General features: G+C 57.4%; 2 protein-coding genes across 3 annotated transcripts in view; one reads left to right on the top strand and one right to left on the bottom strand.

The window, feature by feature from the left end:
* TNIP1 (TNFAIP3 interacting protein 1) overlaps nucleotides 1–8317 on the top strand; it is a gene marked incomplete at both ends in the record, with an annotated part of 28934 nt that extends 20617 nt beyond the window's left edge. Inside the window, 6 exon segments of the mRNA XM_080698918.1 lie at nucleotides 1684–1812; nucleotides 2009–2140; nucleotides 3581–3706; nucleotides 4101–4163; nucleotides 8236–8276; nucleotides 8278–8317. Coding sequence (XP_080555044.1) covers nucleotides 1684–1812; nucleotides 2009–2140; nucleotides 3581–3706; nucleotides 4101–4163; nucleotides 8236–8276; nucleotides 8278–8317 — 531 coding nt within the window.
* Nucleotides 8318–11198: 2881 nt separating this feature from the next.
* GPX3 (glutathione peroxidase 3) lies at nucleotides 11199–20291 on the bottom strand (the record flags this gene model as incomplete). Of its 2 annotated transcripts, none has more annotated exons than XM_080698258.1 (5): nucleotides 11199–11420; nucleotides 12180–12279; nucleotides 12559–12808; nucleotides 14438–14591; nucleotides 20205–20291. In XM_080698258.1, the coding sequence occupies 5 exons, from the start codon at nucleotides 20289–20291 to the stop codon at nucleotides 11199–11201; spliced, it is 813 nt and encodes a 270-aa protein (XP_080554384.1). The 2 variants fall into 2 exon arrangements, with proteins under 2 accessions (XP_080554384.1, XP_080554385.1); XM_080698259.1 differs by having other exon boundaries at nucleotides 12559–12676.
* Between the last annotated feature and the right edge of the window lie 4433 nt (nucleotides 20292–24724).

Raw genomic sequence — 24724 nt, 5'->3', positions numbered from 1 at the left:
CAGGGCTCTGCCCGGAGCTGCCTCCGGCTGGAACAGCTCACCCACCACTTGGTAGAATACTGACCACTGGTCACACAGGGCTGGACGATGAAACCCCCGCAGTCTTTCTCCTAACCTGGCGGTGTGACGGCATCTTTTTTTTTTTTTTTTTTTTTTTTTTTGCGGTACTGGGGATTGTACCCAGAGGCATTCTACCTTCAAGCTACACCCCAGCACTATTTTTGCCTCTGTGTGTGTGTGGTACTGGGGGTGGAACCCAGGGCCTTTCTACCTCCAGGCTACACTCCCAGACCTATTTTATATTTTATTTGGAAACAGGGTCTCACTAAGTTGCTGAGAGCCTCACCAAGTAGCTGAGGCTGGCTTTGAACCTGTGTGATCCTCCTGTCTCAGCCTCCCAAGGGTTAGGATTACAAGCGTGCGCCACCACACCCAGCTCCCAGCCCTATTTTTTATTCTTTTTTTTTACCCCCCTGGGAAATGGAACGCAGGGGCATTTGACCTCTGAGCTACAACCCCAGCCCTATTTTTATTTTGAAAGAGGGTCTCACTGAGTTGCAAAGGGCCTCATTAAGTAGCTGAGGCTGGCCAGGAACCGCAGTCCTCCTGTCTCAGCCTCCCAAGGACTGGTATTACAAGCGTGCCCACCACACCCGGCCCTGGATCCATCGTATAAAAATGTTGACACACCCAGACATGGCGGCGAGCGTCTGCAGTCCCAAGTCATTCTTGCCCATCTGTGAGGAGGTGTTCTGTTTAAAAGTGGAGCCGGAGTCAGGCTCGAGGACAGCCTTGGCAGATAGGGAGGCCCATCAGCCTAGTAGGACCCTGTTTCCAAATAAAAATAAAACGGGGCTGGGGTGCAACTCGGAGGTAGAATGCTTGTGGGTCCCATCCCTGGCACCAGCAAGAAAAAAGGTGTTGATGTGCTCCAGATAGAGGAAACATTTTCCGGAGCGCCTCCGCACCCGCCCGTTCCGGGAGTGCAGACGTGAGCCCGGGACGTTCTGGTGCGCCTTTTCCATCTGGCCACCTGGAATAGGGGTGATTTGGGGTGGCCTGGTCTTCCTGCCACGTGGCGCTGCTCCCCGTTGTTCAAACACTCCCCGTGGACAGAACTGGGAGACCTGGCACGGGCCGCGGCCACCGCCTCCGGTGGCCCCCTGCCCTGACAGCTGGGCGCTGGGACCCCTCGCCGGGTCTTTCTTTGACCCTCTGGTGCCTTGTGCGCTATCCACTGTGCCGCCTGGTAGTCTTTGGGCGCAGCCTCTGGCTCTACACCGTGAGACTGTACGCGCCGAGGCCATTCAGAAGTCAGCAGTCGCCCGCTGCGGGCCACAGAAGGCTCCTCCCTGTGTAGCTGCTGGAAACGGGCTTTGTTCCTGGGAAACAAAGTTTTGCATTCGGATTCGGGGTTCCCGGCACCTCCGAGACCCCTCTGTGACCCATGTCAGGGGCATTTAGGTCAGGAGATTGGGGCAGTGCTCGGGGCCTCTGCTGGTTTGTGGGGTTGCTGGTGTCAGAGTCCAGGGCCTTTCACTTTGGGCAGGACCAGGACCACCGGGCATCGCCGGCCTCCCAAGATGGCAGCCGAGAAGAGGGAGGGGGGCCTGGGGGAGAGCGGCGGGGCCGGGGGTCCAGGCCCCCACGAGGCCCCGCTCACCCCCCCCCCACTCCCTGCAGTCCAACAAGGAGCAGCTGACAGCGGAGGCCGCGGAGCTGCGCCAGAAGGTCAAACACCTGCAGGATCAGCTGAGCCCGCTCACCCGGCAGCGCGAGTGCCAGGAGAAGGAAATCCAGCGGCTCAACAAGGTGGGCGCGGCCGCACCTCGGGGGGACCCTGCTTCAAGACTAAAGTAGGACTGGGAGTGTAGCTCAGAGGTACAATGCCCTGGGTTCTAGCCCCAGTACCGCAAAAAAAAAAAAAAAAAAAAGGTGTCCGAGGCGGCCCTTCCAAGGCCTGGCTTCCAGGGCTCCTGCTGATGGTCCTGCCCCTCTCCCCACCCAGGCCCTGGAGGAAGCGCTGAGCATCCAGGCCTCCCCGCCATCCCCAGCGGCAGCTTTTGGGAGCCCAGAAGGAAGCGGAGGCCTCCTAAGGAAGCAGGAGCTGGTGACGCAGAACGAGCTGCTGAAACAACAGGTGAGGGGCCGGCCTGGCCGGTTTCTCTCTCCCAGAGCGCGCCCAGTCTCTAGCTCCTCCTCCAGGGTTCAGCCATCTGTGCCCCACTTGTTTCTTTACCTGCTCTGTAGAAAATAACATAAATGATTGTATTTGGCCGGGCACGGTAGCACACCCTTGGAACCCAGGAGGGTCTCGGTTCGTGGCCAGCCTCAGCTACTTAGGCCCTGCACAGTTCATTGAGACCCTGTTTCAAAATAAAGAATAAAAAGCCAGACATAGTGGCTCACGCCTGTAATCCTAGCAATCAGGAGGCTGAGATGGGAGGATCACAGTTTGAGGACAGCCTCAGCTACTTAGGCCCTCCGAAACTTAGTGAGACCTCGTTTCAAATTTTAAAAGAATAAAAAACAGAACAAGGTGTAGCTCGGAGGTCAAATGCCCCTGGGTTCCATCCCCAGACCCGCAAAATAAAGAATAAAAAGTAGGACTGGGAGTGTAGCGCAGAGGTAGAATGTCCCTGGGTTCCATTCCTGGTACCACAAAAATAAATTTTTTAAACGTACTTAAGGGGAACCTTTCACCACTCTTATAAATGGAAAGACGGTTTACACAACACAGATTGGAAGCACCTGTAAGGAGCGGTACAGATCAATTACGCAGCGCTCAGTCGCCAGCTTCTCCTGCCGACAGGGCTCGGGGCTCCAGTGCTCCTGCTCACAGGCAGGCAGTTCTGGAGGCAGCGGGGACCTGCTCGCGCAAGCAGACGCTTTGTCTGTTGGGGGCACGGTCTGGAAGCACCTGGGAAGGCGAAGTCTCTCCCAGTGTTCCTGTGTATTTAACCCATCCATCAGCCTCCGGGCGACCTGCAGTAAGGGTGTGGGGACCGCCGCGGGCCTCTCTCCACCCAGTCTCTGCCAGACACAGGAAGCCCTGCGACCGTGAGCAGGTCCTCCCCTACCGCCGGCAGACCCGAACTCTGGTCTGCCACCACCTGCTGGCTCTGGTCACCACTTCTCCCTGGGCACCAGCAGATGAAAGGATTGGGCTACCTTTTTTTTTTTTGGTACTAGGAATTGAACCCAGGGGCATTCTGCCTCTGACCGCACCCACAGCCCTATTTTTTTTTTTTTTTTTTAAACAGGATGTCCCTAAGTTGCCGAGGATCTCGATGAGTGGGTGGAGCTGGCCTCAAACCTGCGATCCTCCTCTCTCTGCCTCCCAAATCCTGGGATAATAGACGTGTGCCACCGTGCCTGGCCATGAATCCTTTGTTCAGAGTTCTGCCTTAAAGCCCACAATATAAGATAAAGAGGCACAGGGCTGGTCTCTTGAAGGTAGTGGAGGCAGAGGTGCCCGTTGCACGGCCGGGGCGGCCCCAGACTGGCCCTGGCATCAGTGGCTGAGGGGTGCGCGGACGCAGAGCCTCTGCCCTCTGCTTAGAGACCCGCCCGCCCCCAGGTGAAGATCTTCGAGGAGGACTTCCAGAGGGAGCGCAGCGACCGCGAGCGCATGAACGAGGAGAAGGAGGAGCTGAAGAAGCAGGTGGAGAGGCTGCAGGCCCAGCTCACCCTGTCCAGCGCCCAGGTGGGGACCGGCCTCGGGGGCGTGGCCTGGGCCCCGACCACCCAGCAGCACGCCCCGCCTCGCTCCCCCTTGGCACTGCGCGGAGGCCCGACGCCCTGGGTCTCCAGCTCTGGCTTTACCCCTCGGTGTCAATGCGTAGAGGAGCCCACTTAGGAATTGGCCCTGACACACACGCACACACGCAGGCTCACAGAACACACACGTGCACACACGCATGCGCACACACAGGTTCACAGAAGGGAACTGAAAGATGGTAATGCAGAAGCGGCGAGGCTCACGCCAGCCTCCGCCCGCACTCAGGCCTGGCCCGGGCTCCGCCCCACGGCCCTTCCCGCGGCTGACCAGGCATGGCGGCCAGAGCTCCTGTGCCAACAGGCCTCCCTCCCTCCTCCAGCTGAAAGCACTGGAAGAGGAGAAGGCGAAGGAAGCCCTCAAGCAGCACAAGAGGAAAGCAAAGGTGAGGGGCTGGGGGTCGCCGCCTCACCCCTCGGGGCACAAACGCTTAGGACAGGGCGCCGCCACCGCCGCACTGCGGCCCTGAGCTGGGCTCCAGCGCCTGGACCCCTCACACCAGCCTGCGTGCCCTGTGCCGGACCTCCCAGCCTGGAGGAAGCCAGGATTCCAGTGGAGGAGGATGGGATGGGAGACAGGCGCCCTGGGGCAGGCCGGAGCCAGATGAGAACCTCTCTCATAGGCCCCGGAGGAGCGCTACCACGCGGAGCCCCACCCGGAGCACCTCTGCGGGGCCTACCCCTACGCCTACCCGCCCGTGCCCGCCCTGCTGCCGCACCACGGCTTCGAGGACTGGTCCCAGATCCGCTACCCCCCGCCGCCCCTGGCCGTGGAGCACCCACCCCCGCTGCCTGGCTCACGCCTCTTCCATCTGGTGAGTCTGCGGCCAGAGAGGGAGGCGGGGGGAAGGGGTCAGGACTGCGGCCCTGAGCATCCCTGCAGCGGTGGCTGTGTCCAGGCCCCACTCTGGCCCGGGGCCGCTCAGGATCACAGAATGGAGCAGGCTGAGCCGGGTGCGGTGCAGTGCCGGGGTGGTTGCCCACACCTGCAATCCCAGGACTTGGGAGGCTGAGACAGGAGGATCGGAGGTTCAAGGCCAGCCTCAGCAACTTAGTGAGGCCCTGTTTTAAAATAAATGAAAAGGGCTGGGGGTGGAGCTTGGAGGTGGACGCCCCTGGGCTCGATCCCCAGCACAGTGGGCCCGGCCTGGCCAGGCCTCGGCTCTAGGCTTCAATTTTCTTACCGTTTGCACGTGCGCCAGAGCGTCACCGTGGCTCCCTCTTATTTTTTCTTTTCATTTCTCCATTTTGCTTCGTTTCCATTTCCCTTCTCATTCTTTCTCCAAAGAGCTGCGTTCTCTGGACCCTCCGCCGTGACGCCTCCTCGGTCGTCCCAGCTCTTCCCGGGCAGTCAGATCAGCTCCCCATATGCCATTCTCTGTACCCCTCTTAATAGACACCACATAGACGGGTGTGCGAAGCTGGCTCCGGTTAGACCCGGATTCCCGGCCAGCTGACCACTGTCTAAGCTGAGTGATATTTCTCAACCCATCCGAGCCTCCATTTCCTCACCCGAGAATGAGAACCTGGATACTTGTAAGGATTAAATTATACTTGGTAGCTGGGCGTGGTGACGCCTACTTGTGATCCCAGGGCTTGGGAGGCTGAGTGAGGAGGATCACAGGTTCGAGGACAGCCTCAGGCAGTAGTGAGACTCAACAACCTAGTGAGACCTGTTTCCAATTGAAAGCAAAACTGGGCTGGGGGTGTAGCTCAGGTAGAATGCCACCGGGCTCCGTCCCCAGCACCACACGCAAAAGAAAACCGTTTACACTTGGTTAGTTAACGTCTGTCCAGGGCTCTTCTGCCATCACAGCTCTTTCTGTGATTTTTGAGTGTGGTGATTGATTGTTGCAGCCAGAATACACCTGGCGCCCACCCTGCGGCGGGATGCGGAACCAGAGCTCCCAGGTGATGGACCCTTCCGCCGCCAGGCCTGCTGAACCAGGTGAGCGTGGGCCCCCGCGTGCAGCTCGCCCTCCCCGGGGGAGATGACTCCTGGTCTGCCGATGGCCGCAGTGTGATGGCTAGAGGCCCGGCTCTCTAAAGGACTGTTGAAAGGGAAGAAGAGCCGGTTTCTGAGAGCTCTCTAGGGACAGGACCTAGACCGAGGGCCTGGGAAAGATCTCCAGATGGGTGACATCTGAGCCGACACCCGCAGAATGAGTAGCATTGTCCACCGGAAGAGTAAGGGCGTCGAGGCGCACAGTTGTAATCTCAGTGTTTGGAAGGCTGAGACGGGAGGATCGCAGGTTCAAGGTCAGCGTGCGAGACCTGTTCCAAAACTAAGGAGGACTGCCAGGTATGGCGGCACGTGCCTGTAAACTCAGTATCTGGGAAGCAGAGGCAGGAGGATTGTAGGCTCAAGGCCAGCCTCAGCATTTCAGCAAGGCCCTTCAGCAATTTAGTGAGACCCTGTTTTAAAGTAAAAAAATAAAAGCGCTGAGTTTCTTAACAGGAAATTTACACGTACTTTTTTTCTGGCCAAACTGAAAGAATTTTTCATCTTTATGCTCTTGCTTTTTACTCCTAGTAAAACACAGAAAACCTAGATAAAAACAGCCAGCGATACCCGTCAGCCCCTTACTGTTAGGCTGTCCTCAGCTTGCCTCTGCTAGAGCCGGGCGTGGTGGCGCACACTTGTAATCCCCGTATGTGGGAGGTTGAGACGGGGACCGCAGGTTCACAGTCAGCCTCAGCTATTTAGTGAGGCCTTCCGAAATCTAGGAGACCTTGTTTCAGAGTAAAAAGCAACCCGGTGTGGTGGCGCACGCTTGTCATCCCAGCACTCAGGAGGCTGAGACTGGAGGATCGCGGTTCACGGGCAGCCTCAGCTACTTAGTGAGGCCCTTTGCAACTCAGTGAGACCCTGTTTCAAAGTAAAGAATAAAAACTGGGGCTGGGGTTGTAGCTTGGAAATAGAATGCCCCTGGGTTCCATCCCTAGTACCACAAAATATAAAATAAAATAAAAATAAAAAGCAAAAATAGGGCAAGCTAAGCCGGGCGTGGTGGCACACACCTGTAATTGCAGCATGTGAGAGGCTGAGAAAGGAGGATTGTGGTTCATGGACAGCCTCAGCTACTCAGTGAGGCCCTTTTTCAAAATAAAAATAGGGCTGGGGGTGTAGCTCCAGGTAGAATCCCCCTGGGTTCCATCCCCAAAAAATAGGGCAAGCCGGGCGTGATAGATAGCCTGTGCTTGTAGTCCCAGTACTCGGGAGGCTGAGACAGGAGGATCACAGGTTGAAGGGCAGCCTTAGCACGTAGTGAGACTCAGCAACCTAGGGAGACCCTGTATTAAAAAAAAAGGGGATCTAGGGTTAGAGCTCAGTGGTAGAATCCCCGGAGTTCAATCCTCAGTACAAAGAGAAACCCCACAGATTTCCTCTACTAGATGTTTGGTTTTTCCCCTTGGTGGTGGCGGTGCTGCTGCTGGGATTGAGCAGTGTCGTTCAGCCACCTCGGAGCTACGCCCCAGCCCTATTTTGTTTTGAAGCAGAATTTCACTGAGCCGCCAGGCCGGCCTCGATCCTCCTGTCTCAGCCTCCCGAGTCCTGCGGTTACACGCACCACGGAGCCCGGCTTCATAGAGCAGTTGGGGAAGCGCCCTGTGGTCGGTGTCTGCCATCGAGGCTCAAGGGACCAGGGCTGCGCTCGCCAGTTGAGGGACACTCTGGGCCTCCCGACTGCCCTCGGCCCGGGCAGGCCCCTGCGCAGTCTCGGACCACTTCACCAGTGGGCTTCTGGGAGGTGGGAGCCACGGGGAGGCCACGTCCATTCCATCCTGAAGAGAAGCTTTCTAGGAAAGGGTCACACTTGTGCGGAAGAGGAGCCGGCTGTGTGCACGCAGAGGCCACAGACAGCCCGCTGGGGCAGGTGTGATCTGGAGGATGTGGACGAAGAGACTTGGTTGCTTTCCAGGAGTCCTGGAGCCCTCGGAGGCTGCTCTGATGAGCGGTAGAGGGCGGCCCGCGGGCCCGGAGCCGGACTGACCGGTTCAAATCCCAGCTCCCTATGTCCTAGACCCGGGGCTTGGAGCGAATCTTTTTAAAAATCTCTGAGCCGAGCACAGTGCTGCACGCCTATAATTCCAGTCTTTGGAGGCTGAGTCAGGAGGACCGCAGGTTCAGGACCAGCCTCAGCCTCTTAGGCCCTCAGAAACTGAGTGACACCCTATTTTCAAGTAAAAAATAAAATAGGGCTGGGGGCGCAGCTCAGAGGTAGAAGGCCCCTCCGTTCAATCCCCAGTAATGAAAAGAAAGCAAAGCAGTGAAGGCCCTCTGGGCGCGCTGCCTCCTGCGTGCAGGGTGCTCGGCCGCGCTCGGTGGTGCGGTGAGCCGGCGCTCAGCATCCTGCCGTCACCTGTATTTTCCCGCGCCATGTTGGCTTCCCTGTGAGGCTTGGAAACTAACCATACCACGTAATTCTTATACCCTCGACATTTCTGTTTATGTAGACTCTGCAAAAGATGCCTGTGAGGGGCCCCAGTGAGACCAGACTGTCACTTGGCTCCACCTCCATCTTGCCGAGCCAGCTGACCGCAGGTTTCCCAAAACTAGAGGCCACATGTTCTGTGTGGCCAGAGCCGCGGCCGGGCAGAGGCTGAGATGTGGGCGCTGCGCCTCCGGCCCGAGCCGACTGCCAGCCTGGAGACTTCGCGAGGGCTCCTCTTCAGACAGGACCAGGGCGCACTCGCCAGCCGCCCCTGCCGCCGAGTCCGACCTTCCACCCTCTGCTGAAGCAACCGACGACCATCCTAAGAGTGGGGTGCAGCCGAGACCCCCTCCCTTTCAAAACCTCTGCAGAAGTGGCAGTGTCCAGTTCCTGTGTGTTGAATATTTGCACCGAGCTCCGCAGCAGGACGGCCCGTGCCCTCCCTGCTGCCCTGCGAGGAGCTGGGCGAGGGGCTTGTCTCCAGGGCAGAAGAGTGGACCAAGGATGGGGCTCTGATGCCGGCGCACTACCCTCCGCCCACGGCAGCCTGGCGAGCTCCCGCGCCGCAGAGGAAGGCCTGGGCCGCAGCTGCCAGGCCTGAGGGTCAGGCCCGCGGCCCCCTCCGGCCCTGAGGCCTGCACGGCGCGGCTCTGTCCCCAGGCAGCCGTTTGCACGGCTGGGACATAAACCCAAGTTGACTCTCAGCGCTCTGTGGCTGTGTTCTTTTCTGCCCCAGCTGATGTTCCTCAGTCGGGGCTGCTTTCTGGGCTCCCTCTGCGCCCCCATTTCCCTGCGTGTGATGTTGAGGACCCGGGGGCAGTTGTCAGAGCCTGGGTTGGCAGCCCAGGGCGACCTGGCGAGGCTTGGCCCCTCTGTGAGCCTCGGGGGGTGGGTGTGTGTGTGTGTGTGTGTGTGTGTGTGTGTGTGTGTGTGTGAGAGAGCCTCGGGGTGTGTGTGTGTGTGTGTGTGTGTGTGTGAGAGAGAGCCTCGGGGTGTGTGTGTGTGTGTGTGTGTGTGTGTGAGCCTGTGTGTGAGCCTCGGGGTGTGTGTGTGTGTGTGTGTGTGTGTGTGTGTGTGTGTGTGTGAGCCTCGGGGTGTGTGTGTGTGTCTGAGGATTGAACTCCGGGCCACTACCTCTGAGCTGCACCCCAGCCCTTTTTATTTGCTATTGAGCGTCTCGCCACCTTGCTGAGGCAGGTCGCAAACCTGCGGTCCTAGCTCAGCCTGAGGCCTGGGTGGGACTCCAGGCGCGCATCCCGCGCCCAGGCCCTGGTTTTGTTGTGTTGTGTTGTGTTGGTGGCGCTGAGGATTGAGCCCAGGGGAATTCTGTTTCCAAGCTATATTCTAGCCCTTCTTCTTCTTCTTCTTGATTTTTTATGGTACTGGGGACTGAACCCAGGCTCACTCCACCTCCATGCTATACCCAGCCCCATCTCGTTTGTGGTTTTGAAATGGGGTCTCCCTAGATTGACAATACTCTCACTACCTGCTGAAGCTGTCTTAGAATCTGTGACCCTCCTGTCTCAACTTCTCAAGTATTGGTATTACAGGCACATGCCCTTTTTTCTTTCTTTTCTTTTCTTTCTTCTTTTTTATTTTCAGTACTTGGGATGGAACCCAGTACTTTTTGTTTTGTTTTGTTTTGGTGGTACTGGGTGTGGGACCCAGAGGCTTTCTACCTCCGGACTATACTCTCAGACCTATTTTTTACTTTTTATATTTTATTTGGAAAGAGGGTCTCACTAAATTGCTGAGAGCCTCACTGAGTAGCTGAGGCTGACTTCGAACCTGTGCAGTCCTCCGGTTTTAGCCTCCCAAGCGCTGGGAGTACAAGCGTGCGCCACCACGCCCGGCTCTACCTCTTTTTTTGAAAACAGAATCTTACTAGGTTGCCTAAGACTCTTGCTAGATTGCGAATGCCAGCCCCGACCCATGATCGTTCTGGCTCAGCCTCCCAAGTCTGGGAGTACAAGCGTGCGCCACCACGCCTGGCTCTGGCTCTGTTTTCAAACAGAGCACCTCCCAGCCCTGGCCACCGTAGAGAGCTCCAGGCAAGGATGAGGGTTGGTGTGAACTGGTGTGTAAACTTGGGGCCGGTGAGAGAAGCAGAGGGTCTGGGGAGAAGCTGGCCTGGCTTCTCTTCCTGCCTTGGCCTGCACCCCCTCAGGCCGCCCCCCCCCCCCAGGAAGCATCACAGGAGGCTGAGCTGCTGCAGAAAAGCCTTTTTACTGGTCAGACGGGGCTTGAGGAACACCAAGGGACAGGCGAGGAGAGGACGGTCCTCCACGGGAGCGGGCTGGCATCCCTGCCCAGGGCGCAGCCTGAATGCACTAAGGGCTGGCTCTGGGACAGGCTCTGGGGGGGCCCGCCCACTAGGGCTTCGGGCCCCTCCCTCATGGAGACGCCTTGCCCACCCGCCGCGGGGCCCGTGGCCCTCCGTCTCAAGCTGCCTTGGCTGGTCTTGGGGAGCGGTGGGGGAGGGCTGGGGGCTTGGGAGGACCCTTCAGGAAGGAGGTGGGAGGCTGGGCGGAGTGGTGGTATTTGGAGGCAGTAGATACTAGCCCCGAGGCCCAGGTCCACTATAGATAGAGCAGGACAGTCAGACCTAGCGCTGGATTTTTCTTTGGGCTGAAAGCAAATTGTTATCACTGAGAATCGGAGGGAATTCTTTGGGCTGAAAGCAAATTGTTATCACTGAGAATCGGAGGGAAAGATATTTTCATCCAGCTCCACACAGCACGGCTGTGGGCACATGGTGGTCTGCATTCTCGTGTTCACACACATGTGGCTGTACACCCATGTGCACGCAAATGTGCTCACATGCCCTAAGCATGTGTGCAAACACCCACATGCATAGCAGTACAGGCACAGTTGTATGCACACATTGTGTCAGGCTGGGGCCTGGTGTAACACTGGGGTATAAAGTTGGAAGTGCGGGTTCCTCCTGAAGAGCCCCTCCCTGTGGCCGTGGCTGGCGCGGGGTGGTTACTTCCCCCTGGCACTCAGGGCCGCCTGCCGCCGCATGTAAGCCAGGATGTCCATCTTGACGTTGCTGACTGTGGTCCGGTGGTACCAGCGCATGACAGGGATGCCGTCCGGCCCCACCAGGAACTTCTCAAAGTTCCAGCGGATGTCGTGGACTTTCATGGGCTCCCAGAAGAGGCGGCCAGGTGAGCCCAGGAGCTCCGCAGTTGGGGGGCAGGAGTTCTGGAGGCGGGGAAGAGAGAGCATCGCCCTGGGGCCGCCATCTCCCTCTCCACCTTCCTGGGGGTGCAACAGCCAGGCACGGAGAGCACCAGGTTGGGATCTGGCTGCCAGTCCCAGCTGTGGCTCTAGAAGACTAACGCCCTGCCGGTGTTACTGATGAGACCCTAGGGTGTGCCAGGCTCTCTACTTGGAGTAATAGATACCAAGAAATGCAAACAGCCAGGGGTACTCTGTCCCACCCTTAATGTTAGGCGCCTTCGTTCCCTCTCCTAGAGCCGGGCGTGGTGGTGCCACTGGTATTCCCAGTACTTGGGAGGCTGAGACAGGTGGGTCTGCGTTTGCAGCCAGCCTCAGCTACTTAGTGAGGCCCTCCACAACTTAGACCCTGTTTCAAAATAAAAATTAAAAAACCACGCAGGATGGCACACACTTGTACTCCCAGCATTTGGGAAGCTGAGACAGGAGGATCGAGGTTTACGAACAGCCTCAGCTACTTAGGCCCTTTGCAACTCAGTGAGACTCTGTTTCAAAATAAAGAATAAAAACTTGGGCTGGGGTATAGCTCAGAGGTAGAATGCCCTTGGGTTCCATCCCCAGTGCCAGAAAAATATTAAAAATATATAGGGCTGGGGATGTAGTTTGAAGGCAGAATGCCCCTGGATTCAATTTCCAGTGACCCCCACCCAAAAAAAAACTCCAAGAGCCTCAGGCCGGGAGGGTTGGGCGGGCGGCCAGGCCCTCCCAGGCAGCGCTGCTCACCTTCAGGAACGTGTAGAACTTCTGCTCCTTGGCCCCATTCACGTCTCCTTTTTCAAAGAGCTGGAAATTGGGGACAAAGCCTCCACCCGGCCGGACATACCTGTAGGGATGGTCAGGGTGGGCACCAGCTCAGAGGTGAGGCGTTGGGGACAGAACCGGTGGGGCGGTGGGGAGCCGGCCTTGTCCAGGATGGGCAGTGGGAGAAGCCAGGGGCTGCCGGGTGGGCCTGGGCCCTTTGCCAGCACAGTCCCCGCCCCAAAATCCATGCTCCGTGCTCGCACCTCTGCCTCAGCCCTCGTGACTGGGCTCCGAGAGGGCGGCCGGCGAGTGTGGTAAACACCGCGGTGCCGCGCTAAGGGACCTCAGGACGGGCACTCACTTGAGGCTGGGTAGGATCTCCGAGTTCTCTCCGGGCTCCTGTTTTCCAAATTGGTTGCAGGGGAAGCCCAGGATGACCAGACCAAAGGGCCCAAGCTCTTCTTGCAGTGCATTCAGTTCTGGGCCGGGGAGAGCAGGAGGGGCTGGTGAGGGGCCGCCTCGTGCGCACCTCTCCCACTGCCCCCCATCACGGAGGCTGCGGAGGCTGTGAGGAAGCGACTGCCCGGGATGGCCCAGGGTCAGTGGCGTTGCTGGACTCAGCCCCGCCCTCCTGGCCCTGAGCTGAGTGGGCTGGAGCTTGGGGGAGTCCGGAGTACGTTCCCTCAGTCAGCAGCCACCGCCCTCTGGTGAGACCACCACGTGTGAGCTGTTGGCCAAGGGCTCCTCAGAGCTCTAGGGATTATTTCCTGGGGGCAAGAGCCATCGTCTATCCATAGGCAGGAGGCAGAGGGCTTCTGCCCAGCATGGTGGCATGTGCCTGTAATCCCAGTACTTTGGAGGCTGAAATAGGAGGATTACACATTTGAGGCCAGCCTCAGAGACTTAGCAAGACCCTGTTTCAAAATAAAAAAGGGGGCTGGGCCTGGTGGTACATGCTTATAATCTCAGTATTTGGGAGGCTGAGACAGGAGGATCACAGGTTCACAGCCAGCCTCAGCTACTTATTGCAGCTCTCTGCAACTTAGTGAGCCCCTGTTTCAAAAAATAAAGACTAGTCGGGCGTGGTGGCGCACGCTTGTAATCCGCGCGCTTGGGAGGTGGAAACAGGAGGATCGCGCAGGTTCGAAGCCAGCCGCGCTGGCTTAAGAGACCCTGTTTCCAAATAAAAAATATAAAATAGGTCTGGGTAGAAGGGCAGGTAGAAGGGCTTCCAGGAACCCCGGTACCACCAAAAAATCAGTTACTCAACTATTGGGGACAGCGAGCTCACTGCCACGGGCCATGGAGCTGCCACCCACTTCTAGAAACTGGCCCTCCGTGCCACGCAGGGCGTGGGGGGCAGGTGGCCGCGCCTCCCCTTGGCCCCAGAGCCAGCCCAGCCCTGCAGCCCAACCTGCCCAGCCCAGCTTCCTCCAGGCGGCCCTTGGCTTGTAGGGAAGACCACACCGGCCAGCCTGACTGCGGGCGGGGCAGGTGCCTATTTCTGCCACTACTAGTTTTGCAACCCTGATTAAATTGTTTTCACTTGGAGCCTTGTTGTCCCTGCCTGTAAACTGAGGCAAGAGGAAAGCCACGCTAAGTCATCTTTAGAGTTTATTTGTAAACCAAACAGACTACACTGTCTATTAGCTGTGGAGGGCTTTAAGCCAACGGCCTGTTTCCCTGAGCGCAGCCAACCAAGGCGGATGGGGCTGGGGAGGGTGAGCCATTCCGCAGACCCTTCTCCTCCGTCCCTCTGTGGCTTTGTTTTGGGGATTTTTTATTTTGTTTGTTTTTTGTTGTTTGCGGTACTAGGGATTGAACTCAGGAGCATTCTACCTCCCAACTACACCCCCAGTCCTATTTTTTATTCTTTATTTTGAGACAAGGTCTCACTGAGTTGCAGAGGGCCTCACTAAGTAGCTGAAGCTGTCTGCGAACCACGATCCTCCTGTCTCAGCCTCCCAGTGCCGGGATTGCAAGTGTGCGCCCCCACGCCCGGCTGTATCCCTGCGTTCAGGCAGTTGCGAGCTCAAGGATGAAGGAGTGGCCAGCGATCTTAAGAATGTGTCCAAAGGCGGTGAGACGTCAGGCTTCTGTGATCTTCACAAAACTGGGGCGCACCACGGAGCCGGGGTGCAGGGCGTGGGGTCCTACCGCCAGCGTCGCCCCCTCCCCTGGCCCCAGAGAAACGCCGTGATGGAAGTGTGCCCGGCAGCAGAGGCAGAGCGGGCTCTTACCGAGGTACTGGTCTGTCAGACCTCAGTAGCTGGCCACGTTGACAAAGAGGACGTATTTGCCGGAGTACTGCTTAAAGGGGATGTACTCCTCGCCGTCGATGGTGAGCGCCCCGTACTCGTAGATGGTGCCGCTCATGCCGCCATGACAGTCGGTCTGCGGGAGAAAAGACCAGCCAGGGAGGGTTAGAGCCCGAGGGGACGGGACGCTTCTCCACTGAGACGTCAGGAAGATCCCGGCGAGGAGAGTGGCTTGCCCGGCACCACACCAAACACTGGCCGTGGACTAGAGGCAAGGCCTCATTCCTTGTATAAGATAATGACGATGCCGCGCTTAGGTGTTTAATGAGCACTTAACATTAAGCACCTCGTAAGCTCTTAATAAGCGAGGCTGTGGAACCCTGAAAATGACTTTGAATTCCTTCCACATCATCTGTCGTTTTAAGGACGTTACCAGGCTGGAGGGAGCATGCCCGGGTGCTGGGCGGGGTTCCCCTGGGCTGCTGGGGCTGGGGAGGGTGGCTTGCTGCAATTGTCGGTGATGAGGCTTGAGCTCGGCTGCCGCTCTCTCTGCCCAGCCTCCGGGTGAGGAGGGACGGAGCGCCGCCCGGTGTGGGTGGGAGACCCGGGGCCCACCTACATCTCTACCAGGAACACTGTGGGGTCTTGAACTGGCCCCTTCTCTTCCCTAGAACTCACTTTGAACTGGATCTGCCAGTCTCAACCCAGATGGCCGTGAGGGGCGAGGGGAGCGGGCTCACATGCAGCCAGCCCTTCCGCCCATGACCTCTCTACCTCCTCTCCCTCCGCCCTGAAAGGCGGTCACTGAAGCTGGCACCACTGAGGGGGCACACGCCTGTGCTTGGGAGGCCGAGACGGGAGGATTGCAGGTTGGAGGCCAGCCTCAGCTACTTAGTAAAGACCCTAGCAACTTACAAGATTAAAGATTTTAACATTAAAAAATAAAAAGGGCCGGGCGTGGTGGCGCACACCTGTAATCCCTGCGCTTGGGAGGCAGAGACAGGAGGATCACGCGAGTTCGAAGCCAGCCTCGCTGGCTTAGGAGACCCTGTTTCCAAATAAAAATATAAAATAGGTCTGGGAGTGTAGCCCGGAGGTAGAAGGGCTTCCAGGAACCCCAGTACCACCAAAAAATAAATAAATAAAAATAAAAAATAAAAAGGGCTGCGGGGCATGGTGGCACACGCTTGTAATCCCAGCATTTAGGAGGCTGAGACAGAAGGGTCGTGGTTTGCAGCCAGCCTCAGCTACTTAGTGAGACCATTTCCAAACAAAAAATAAAAAATAAGGCTGGGAGTATAGCTCGGAAGTAGAAAGCCCCTGGGTTCCATCCCTAGTACCGCAAAAATAATATAAAAAGGGCTGAGAGTGTAGCTCAGAGGTAGAATGGCCCTGGGTTCAGTCCCCACTGCCACAAAAAGGGGGGGAGGGAGGGAGGGAGTCACTGCCTCAAGGGTCCAGCGGCAGCGGGTGGGTCGTGGTGGAAAGGGAAAGGCTGGCGCTCCCTAAGGGCCCTGCTAGCCTGGGGAAGGTGGGAGGGCGGTAAACAAACAGTGCCAACTGGCATGAGAGCCCAGGAGAGGAAGAGACAGGTGGTCAGAGCTCGAGAGCCCTCTCCTCTCCCTCCCCGCCTCTCTCTGCCTCTGTCTCCCTCTCCCCTCCAGTTCCGGCGCAGTCCCTGGCCTGAGCTGGCGCGGTGTGCCCGGAGAGGGGGAGCTGAGCCGGCACCAGGTGGCTGGGCGCCCCGCTCACTCCCTGGCCGCTCAGCTCGCCGCTGTCTTGGCTCTGCAAGTCCTCGGCTTCCCCAGTTGAGTATCCTGTGACTTTCACCGAGAGCCGGAGGCAGGACCAAGACCCAAGCGCAACATTCCCCCCGCCCCAACCAGGGCCACTGGCACCTTAAAGTGCGGACGCACCAGGGTACGACCAGCTGCCCAGCCGGCCACAGAGGCCTGGCAGCCAGAGGGCAGCCGCCCAGCACGCATGCCCACCTCCTGCGCTCAGCCCAACCTGAGCCATCTAAGTGGGGCTCTGGGCAGAGGAGAGAGGGCCACAGGTCGGCTAAACAGTGGCCAGGTGGGGTGGGCCGGGCCACCGCTGTCATCACGCCTAGACTTTGCAGCCGTGCAGCCCTGGGCAAACCGCCTTGACCCCCTGGGCCTGGGTCTGAGGTTAAGCCCGTCTGCCTTGTTTTTTATTAGTATTTTTTTTTTTTTTTTTTGCAGTACTGGGGATGGAACTCAGGAGCATTCTACCTCTGTGCTATACCCCCAGTACTATTTTACTATTATTATTATTATTATTATTATTATTATTAATTTTGGTGGTACTGAGGTTCTTGGAAGCCCTTCTACATCCAGGCTACACTCCCAGACCTATTTTATACTTTTTTTCTTTTTTAAACAGGGTCTCTTAAGCCAGCGTGGCTAGCTTCGAACCTGCGTGATCCTCTTGTCTCCACCTCCCAAGTACGGGGATTACAAGTGTGCACCACCACGCCCGGCTTATTCTTTATTTTGAAACAGGGTCTCGCTAAGTTGTGGAGGGCCTCACTAAGTAGCTGAGGCTGTCCGAGAACCGCGATCCTCCGGTCTCAGCCTCCCAAATGCTGGGATGACAAGTGTGCGCCGCCACGCCCAGCTCCGCCTGCCTTTTAGAACAGATGTGAGGACCCACTGGCAAGCCAGGTGTGGTGGCACACGCTTGTCATCCCAGTACTTGGGAGGCTGAGACAGGAGGATCACAGGTTCCCGGCCAGCCTCAGCTACTTAATGAGACCCTCTACAACTTAGTGAGACCTGCTTCAAAAATAATGAATAAAATATAGGGCTGGGGCTGTAGCTCAGAGGTAGAATGTCCCTGGAGTTCAACCCACAGTACTGGAAAAAAAAAAAAAAAAAAACTGCTGCCAGATCCAAGCAGGCCGGAGGGCCCCTCGGAAGGAAGCGCGTGCGCCAGACAGTGGCTATTCTGCCTGTATCGGGCAAAGGCCCTGAGGTCTCTACTTTGTCGTGATGGATCTGGAGGAGGGGGATGCGCTGGGCGGGATGGCTGGGTGCCCAGGCAGGGCGCCATGCTGGGGGCCAGAGTGACGGGTGCAGATCCAGGTGGCCCCGGGGAAAGGAGCTCAGGCTGTGCTCCCAGTGAGCACTACAGCTCAGCTTCAGAGTCCCCGCTGCCTCTGGACATGGAGGCCGGAGAAGCTGGCGGAGGAGAGAGGGGCGCGGTGCCCCGGCCCTCCCACAGCTGGCAGGGAGGAGGCTCCGAGGGCTTGAGGGCTCGTGGCTGGTCCAGGGGATGCTGGGCGCTGCTGGTCTGTGGCTTCTCTGCCCCCATCTTGCCGCTCCCTTGCCTAGCCTCCAACCGACCGATGGATGGCGTGGCCGCCACCGTCTTCTCTCTGGGGTGCGGCTGCTCCACCACGAGGCGGGATCAGATCAGATCCGTGCCTGTCTAGAGAGCCCTGACGTCAGCCAGCCTGTGGTTCTGATTCTGTCTCTCTCCCTGTCTCTCTGCCTAGTTTAGTCACCTAGAAACCAGCGGTTACTAGGATCCCAGGCTCGCCAGCAGCGGCTGCTCTTGACAGCTCAGCTCCTGCGAAGTCCTTCTGTAGAGGGGGACAGGGCAGCCTTAAGCGAGGCAGAGGAGGGCGCGCGGCGGGAAGAGGGCTGCCTCTGCTCCTGGCTCCTCCCTGCCAGCCGGGAAGAGGGAAACGTCATCTTTGGTCCCTCCGTGCCCCCCAGCCCTTTGTCCTGGGGCTGGGGGCAAGGCGATTTGGCCCTAGGAGCAGGCCCTGAGGCTCTCCGCTCCCAAGGCCCTGGGAGGAGAGATGGCCACGCCCAGACTGTCATTAGCCAGCAAGTCCCGGCTGGCTGTGTCTGATAGGATCACACCTCGCCCTAAGCCTTCTAGACCATTCTGTCCTGACTGACTCCATCCCTCGCTCCCCAGGGTGCTGCAGGACATGTGGGGTCCACACTTTGACCTCCAGCCTCCAGGAGAGACCTCCCCTTCTCTGGCTTTCCCCAAAGGCCATGGCGCTGACCCGCCCACGGCCCACCCCGCCTCTGCTCCACACCTCCTCCTCCCCACCCCTGCCTCGAAGCCGGAGGCTGTGAACAAGGCCAGACGCAGAGGGAAGCAAGGCCTCCTCGTCTTCAGACTTGACGTGAAGGACGGGCAGACGGAGGGGTTTAGGCTGAGGACGGAAAATGGAGGCGCAGCGAGACCCTGCCCTCGGAATGCGCTCCCTGACTCTCTGGACCTTTGGAAACAACCGCAGGAACCTAAAAGATCTTAGCCCGGCTCACAGGGGCGCAGCCTGTCATCCCAGCACGTGGGAAGCTGGGACCCGAGGATCGCAGGCAGGTTCAAGGACAGCCTCAGCAAGTAGGGAAGACGCATCAACCTAGCGAGACCCAGTTTCCAAATAAAAATTTAACAAATAGGGCTAGGGGTGGAGCCCAGTGGTAGAATTGCTTCTGGGGTCAACCCCCAGTACCAAAACCTCATCATCTTAGAACAAAGACCCAGAGGGGTTCAGCAGCACGGAGGCTGCACAGGCATGACGGGGTGTGTGCGTGCGTGTGTCGCAAGGTTGGAGAAAGAAGCCCTCTGGTTCTATCCCGACGCCTTGTTTCTGCCTCAACCCCCTGGGGAGGGGAGAGAGGTCTACAGGACCCACCCAGCACGTACTGACCAAGGTGAGCACGGGAGGTCTGGCTCCAGCACCCCACCCCGCCCGGCTAAGGGCCACACGCCCTGGCGGGGACAGAGGCGGCTCGGGGCGTCCTGCCCGCCCCGGCTCGGCCGCCCACAGCTTCCCCAGCCACCAGACTTGCTCGGGCAACGTGGACGGCGTGGCGGGCAGCTTCTCCACGGTGGAAGTCCTGGGTGCTTTCTCCACCCCACCATGCCCTGGAGGGAGTCACCGAGGCCTGGCTGGGGGTCAGGGCGTAGGATCCGGGGCACGCTGCACCCCTAGTCTAATGCCCCCATCACACGGCCCTGCCTCTTCTGCCAACGCCCTGGAACCCTGTGGGCGTTTCGACCCGCGTTTACAGTTCTTGGGCTAGAAAAGCCCCCACAGCAATTCTTTAGGGCCAGGACCACCCTGCTGCCACCTTCCTTCCTCCCTTCCACTAGTCTTCCTGGAAGCAGCCGGGCCCACCCAGAGCCTCAGCCTTTTTCTATGAATTGACCCCACACATCCCCTAGTGGAGGGGGGCACTTGGCACCTAGACTGATGTAACAGGGCGGCCTCCTCCCCCACAGGCAGGGAGAAAGGCAACCGAGGGGCCCCTCCCCCTATTCAAGAACCCAGGTTAAGCCAGGCGCGGTGGCGCACGCCTGTAATCCCAGCTTTCAGGAGGCTGAGACCGGAGGATCGTGGTTCAGGGACAGCCTCAGCTACTCAGTGAGGCCCTCTGCAACTTAGAGAGACCCTGTTTCAAAATAAAGAATAAAAAATAGGGCAGGGGGTGTAGCTTGGAGGTCGAATGGCCCTGGGTTCCATCCCCAGACCCACACACATCAAAAAAGAAAAAGAAAAAAAAAAAAAAACCCAGGTTAGATGGAGCTGCGAAGTGACCATGGTCACTGCTGGGGGCCCCGCAGCCCGGGAGGGGGCAAGCAGAGTTAAGGGCGCCTCTGCACCCGGGTGTCGCCCTCCTGGAGGGTACGCCTGCCCTGGACACCTGGAGGGAAGCCTCCGTCCCTGTCTCCCGCCCTGGACTTGCCACTCACCCACCTTCGACTTCTCTTGTCCCCAGCTCGGCGGGACGACGCCGGCCAGGAGCAGGGAGAGGAGGCAGGATGCCCGGAGCAGCCGGGCCATGGTGGGCAGGTGCGCGTCCCAGGCTGGCCTCGGACGCTGGCTGTCCCCGGGTCGCCGTCGGTCTGAGCTGTCCGAAGCTCCCAGCCACCTTTCAAGCCCTTGGCGCTGGCCAATCCGCGGCGGGGCCGGAGCCCTCGCGGCCAATCGCAGCGCGGCGAGGGTTTCAGGGCCCGCCCTCCTCTCTCCCCCTCCCCAGGCCCCGGCGACCGTGACATCAGCGAGTCTGGGCTGAGTCCGGAGTGAGGTCGGGGGAGGCGCGAGGCCAGCCCCCGCGCCCCAGGGCCGGGCTCAGGAGCAGGTGGGGAGCGCCGTCCCGGGAACAAGCCTCACCCCGCCAGAAGCAGCCGGCCGCGGCCCCCCTGGCATGGTGGTTAGGCCTTCAGGAACGTTTGCGATGTGGTTTCGTGTTTAAGAAACGAAGTGTGAAGCCAGGTGGGTTGGCCCACCGCCTTTTCCCTCCCAATCCAGTCCCTGAGATAGGAGGATCGCAGGTCGGAGGCAGCCTCAGCAATAGAGACTCTGCAAACTAGTGTCACCCTGTTCAAAATAAAAAATAAAATAGGCCTGGGGGTGTGGCTCAGAGGTTTCAGAACACCCCTCGGTTCAATGGGGTTCAATCCCAGCAACAAAAAGAAAATGTGGACGGGTGTGGTGGCTGTGATTTTAACCACTAGAAGACTCAGGCAGGAGGGAAGTGAGTTCCCAGCCAGGCGGGACAATCTGCTGAAACCTGTCTCAAAATAAATAAAAAGGAGCCCGGGCGCCCGCTTGCAATCCCAGTACTTGGGAGGCTGAGACAGGAGGAGCACCGTGCTCGGCCAGCCTCAGCTACTTAGTGAGGCCCTTTACAACTTAGCGAGACCCTGTTTCAAAATAAAAAATAAAAAACGGGACTAAGGGTGTTGCTCAGAGGTAGAGTGCCCCTGGGTTCCACCCCAATGCCAGAAAAAAGAAGAAGAAAAGATAGGGGTGCTGAGATTTCTCCTGTCTCTCTCTCTCTTCTCTCCCCCTCTTCCCCCCACCTCTTGGTAGCACAAGGGATTGAATCAAGGGAATCTACCCCCCAGCTACACTCCCAGCCCTATTTTATTTATATTTGGAAACTGAGTCTCACTAGGTTGATCAGAGTCTCCCTACTTGCTGAGGCCATCCTCCACCCTGCGGTCCTCCTGTCTCAGCCTCCCAAGCACTGGGATTCCAGGTGTGTGCCGCCTCTGGCTGTGTGCTGGGATTTCTAATGCACCCTCCTCCTGAGGAAGGTCATGGGGACACCTCAGCTGGTTTGGAAGCAGAAAATACATTTGTTCCCTGTGTCTCCTGGTATTTTATTTAGTTAGTTAGTATTTGTTTAGTTGTGGTACTGGGGATAGAACCCAGGGGTATTCTACTCCGGGATACACTCCTAACCCTATTTTACTTACTTATCTATTTTATTTGAAATAGGGTCTCACTGAGTTGCTGAGAGCCTCCGAAGCTGCTGAGGCTGGCCTTGAACCTGCGATCCTCCTGCCTCAGCCTCCCACCTACTGGGATTCCAGGTATGTCCCACCATGCCCTGCATCTTCTGATTTTTAAGCACTCTGCTTTCCTTCTCTGAGTCTCAGTTTCCCCAACACTGTGATGACGGGATTGGTTAATGATCTCTCAGGCCTCCTGGCCCTGGCTGCAAGTCCTGCTGGTAAGTGACCAACCTAACCAGAAATCCCTGGAGGGCAGGGCCCGGGATAGAGGTTTAATATTTGCTGAAGGAATCAATCATTAATTTTGTTCTTCTGCCTGTGCCATTTACCATTAGGACAGGCAGCTCCCGGGCTCTGCTCTCCAGACACGCTCCTACCTCGAGAGCAGAGACGGACGCTGTCTTTTTGTGTGTGTGTGGTACTAAGGATGGAACCCAGGGGCATTTTACCTCCGAGCTACCGCCCCAGCCCTATTTTATAGTCTTTATTGGAAACAGGGTCCTACTAAGTTGCCGAGGGCCTCACTAAGTAGCTGAGGCTGGCCGTGAACCTGAGATCCTCCCAAGTACTCGGATTTTAAGTGTGTGCCACCAAGCCCGGCATTTTGGCAAAAGCTCTGTCAAAAGCTGCCTTTTGACCTGTTTCGGAAATGATTCTGAAAGCCAGGCGTGGTGACGCATAACTGGAATCTCAGTACCTGAGAGGCTGAGACAGGAGGATCGCAGGTTCGCGGCCAGCCTCAGCTACTTAGTGAGTGAGGCCCTCCACAACTCAGTGAGACCCTGTTTCCAAATAAAGAATAAAAAATCGGGCCGGGGGTGTAGCTTGGAGGCAGCATGCCCTGGGTTCAATCTCCAGTATCGAAAAAAATAGGAAGAAGTGATTCTGAGGCGGGCGCCTGGCCCCTGTGTCGGTGGTGTGAGTCCCAGGACTGCGTGTGATTCAAGAACGGGGGCCCCGCGCTCATGTGGAGGCCCGCATTCTGCACGGAGCCCCCTTCCTCAACCCCCGTGCGTGGAAGTGGCCAGGACTTGGAGGCCGGAGCAGGAACTTTGTCTAGTTACTTAGTCTCCTGCTGCGAGGATAAAATCAGGAGGTGTTCTACCACCGGGCCGCACCCCATCCTTTCTTTTTCTTGTTTGTTTGTTTGTTTGTTTGTTTTGTGGTACTGGGGATGGAACCCGGGGACTTTCTACCTCTGGACTACACTCCCTGACCTATTTTTATTTAATTTGGAAACAGGGTCTCACTACATGGCTGAGAGCCTCACTAAGTAGCTGAGGCTGGCTTCCAACTGAGTGATCCTCCTGTCCTAGCCTCCCAAGTACTGGGAGCCCTTTCTATTTTATTTTATGTATGTATTATTTATTTGTTTGTTTGTTTGTTTACTTATTTATTTTTTGTGGGTCTGGGGAAGGAACCCGGGGCATTCTACCTCCGAGCTACACCCCCTGCCCTATGTGTTATTCTTTATTTTGAAAAAGGGCCTCCCTAAGTAGCCGAGGCTGTCTGAGAACCGCGATCCTCCAGTCTCAGCCTCCCAAATGCTGGGATTCCAAGCGTGCGTCTTGAAATGAGTTAAAGCAGAGGCACAAATGAACTGTGGTCAACTCAGCCCGAGGAAGCAACAGTAACCCGCACGCCCACCGCCGGAATCCGCGTCTGCAGATGTAGAGTCCAGTCCTGGGTCCTCTTCACACTGTGTGTGTGCATGTGTGCGCACGTGTGTGCAAGTATGTGCATGCATGTGTGTGCATGTGCGTGTGTGTGCATGTGTTCGCACGCGCGTGTGCGTGCATGTGTGCGTGTGCATGTGAGCGCATGTGTGTGTGCGTGTGTGTGTGTGTAGGGAATGAACCTAGGACACTGCAACCAAGCTACAGTCCCAGCTCTTTTTATTTATTTTAATTCGATGCCGGGTCTTGCTAAATTGCTGAGGCCAGCCTCACACCTGCGATCCTTCTGCCGCAGCCTCCCGAGTCACAGATCACGGGCGCGTGCCACCACTCCAGCGGCCGTGCTCCTCTGTTGTGTTACCTAAAGATGTGCACGTCTGGGTACACACCATTGTCAGAGCCACTGCTCACTTGCGTCGGCAGCCATCCGCTGACCCTGCGTGAGTGTGCCAGCAACGTGTAACACCGTGAAAGACGTCAGAGTTTCCTAAACCGAGCGTGGTGGTGCACACCACCGTCCCAGCCCTTGAGAGGGTGAGACAGGCGGGTGGCGGGTTTGAGGACAGCTGCCGCGCTTAAGGGGATCCTGATTCAAGTGAAAAATAGAAAGGGTGGAATGTCCCTGGGTTCAATCTCTAGTACAATCTCTAGGGGAGGGAGGGAGGGAAGAAGGGAAGGAAAGGAGGATAGAGGGAGGGAGAATTTCCTAGAAACTGCAGGGCACATTCAGAGGAGGTCCGACCATTGGCCAAAGAGCTCGCAGACTGGAACGGAGTCTGTTCTTTCTAGCACAATTGTTGATTTGTTCCCAGGGACCTGTGGATTTTGTTTTTTTGTTTTTTTTGTTTTTGTTTTTGGTGGTACTGGGGGTGGAACCCAGAGGCTTTCTACCTCCAGGCTACACTCCCAGACCTTTATTTTATATTTTTATTTGGAAACAGGGTCTCACTAAGTCGCTGAGAGCCTCACTAAGTAGCTGAGGCTGGCTTCGAACCCGTGCGATCCTCCTGTCTCAGCCTCCCAGGCGCGGGAATGACGAGCGTGTGTCACCACGCCCGGCTAGGGACCTGTGTTTTGAAAGATGTTCTCCATGGGGCAGCTTCCAGGTTCCCTCAGGTTAAAGTTCAAATCCCATTAACATCCATCCCCTTCACCTTCTGCCCCACATTTGTTTTCTTTCTCTCTTTCTTTCTTTCTTCCTCTCTTTCTTTCTTCCGTGGTATCAGGTATAAAACTCAGGGGCATTCTCCCTCTGAGCTCTACTCTCAGCCCAAATTTGTTATTCCTTCTTTCTTTT

Source organism: Muscardinus avellanarius, assembly GCF_963383645.1.
Source record: "Muscardinus avellanarius genome assembly, chromosome: 7".
Lineage (NCBI taxonomy): Eukaryota > Metazoa > Chordata > Mammalia > Rodentia > Gliridae > Muscardinus > Muscardinus avellanarius.
This window is presented reverse-complemented; position numbering and strand designations above follow the sequence as displayed.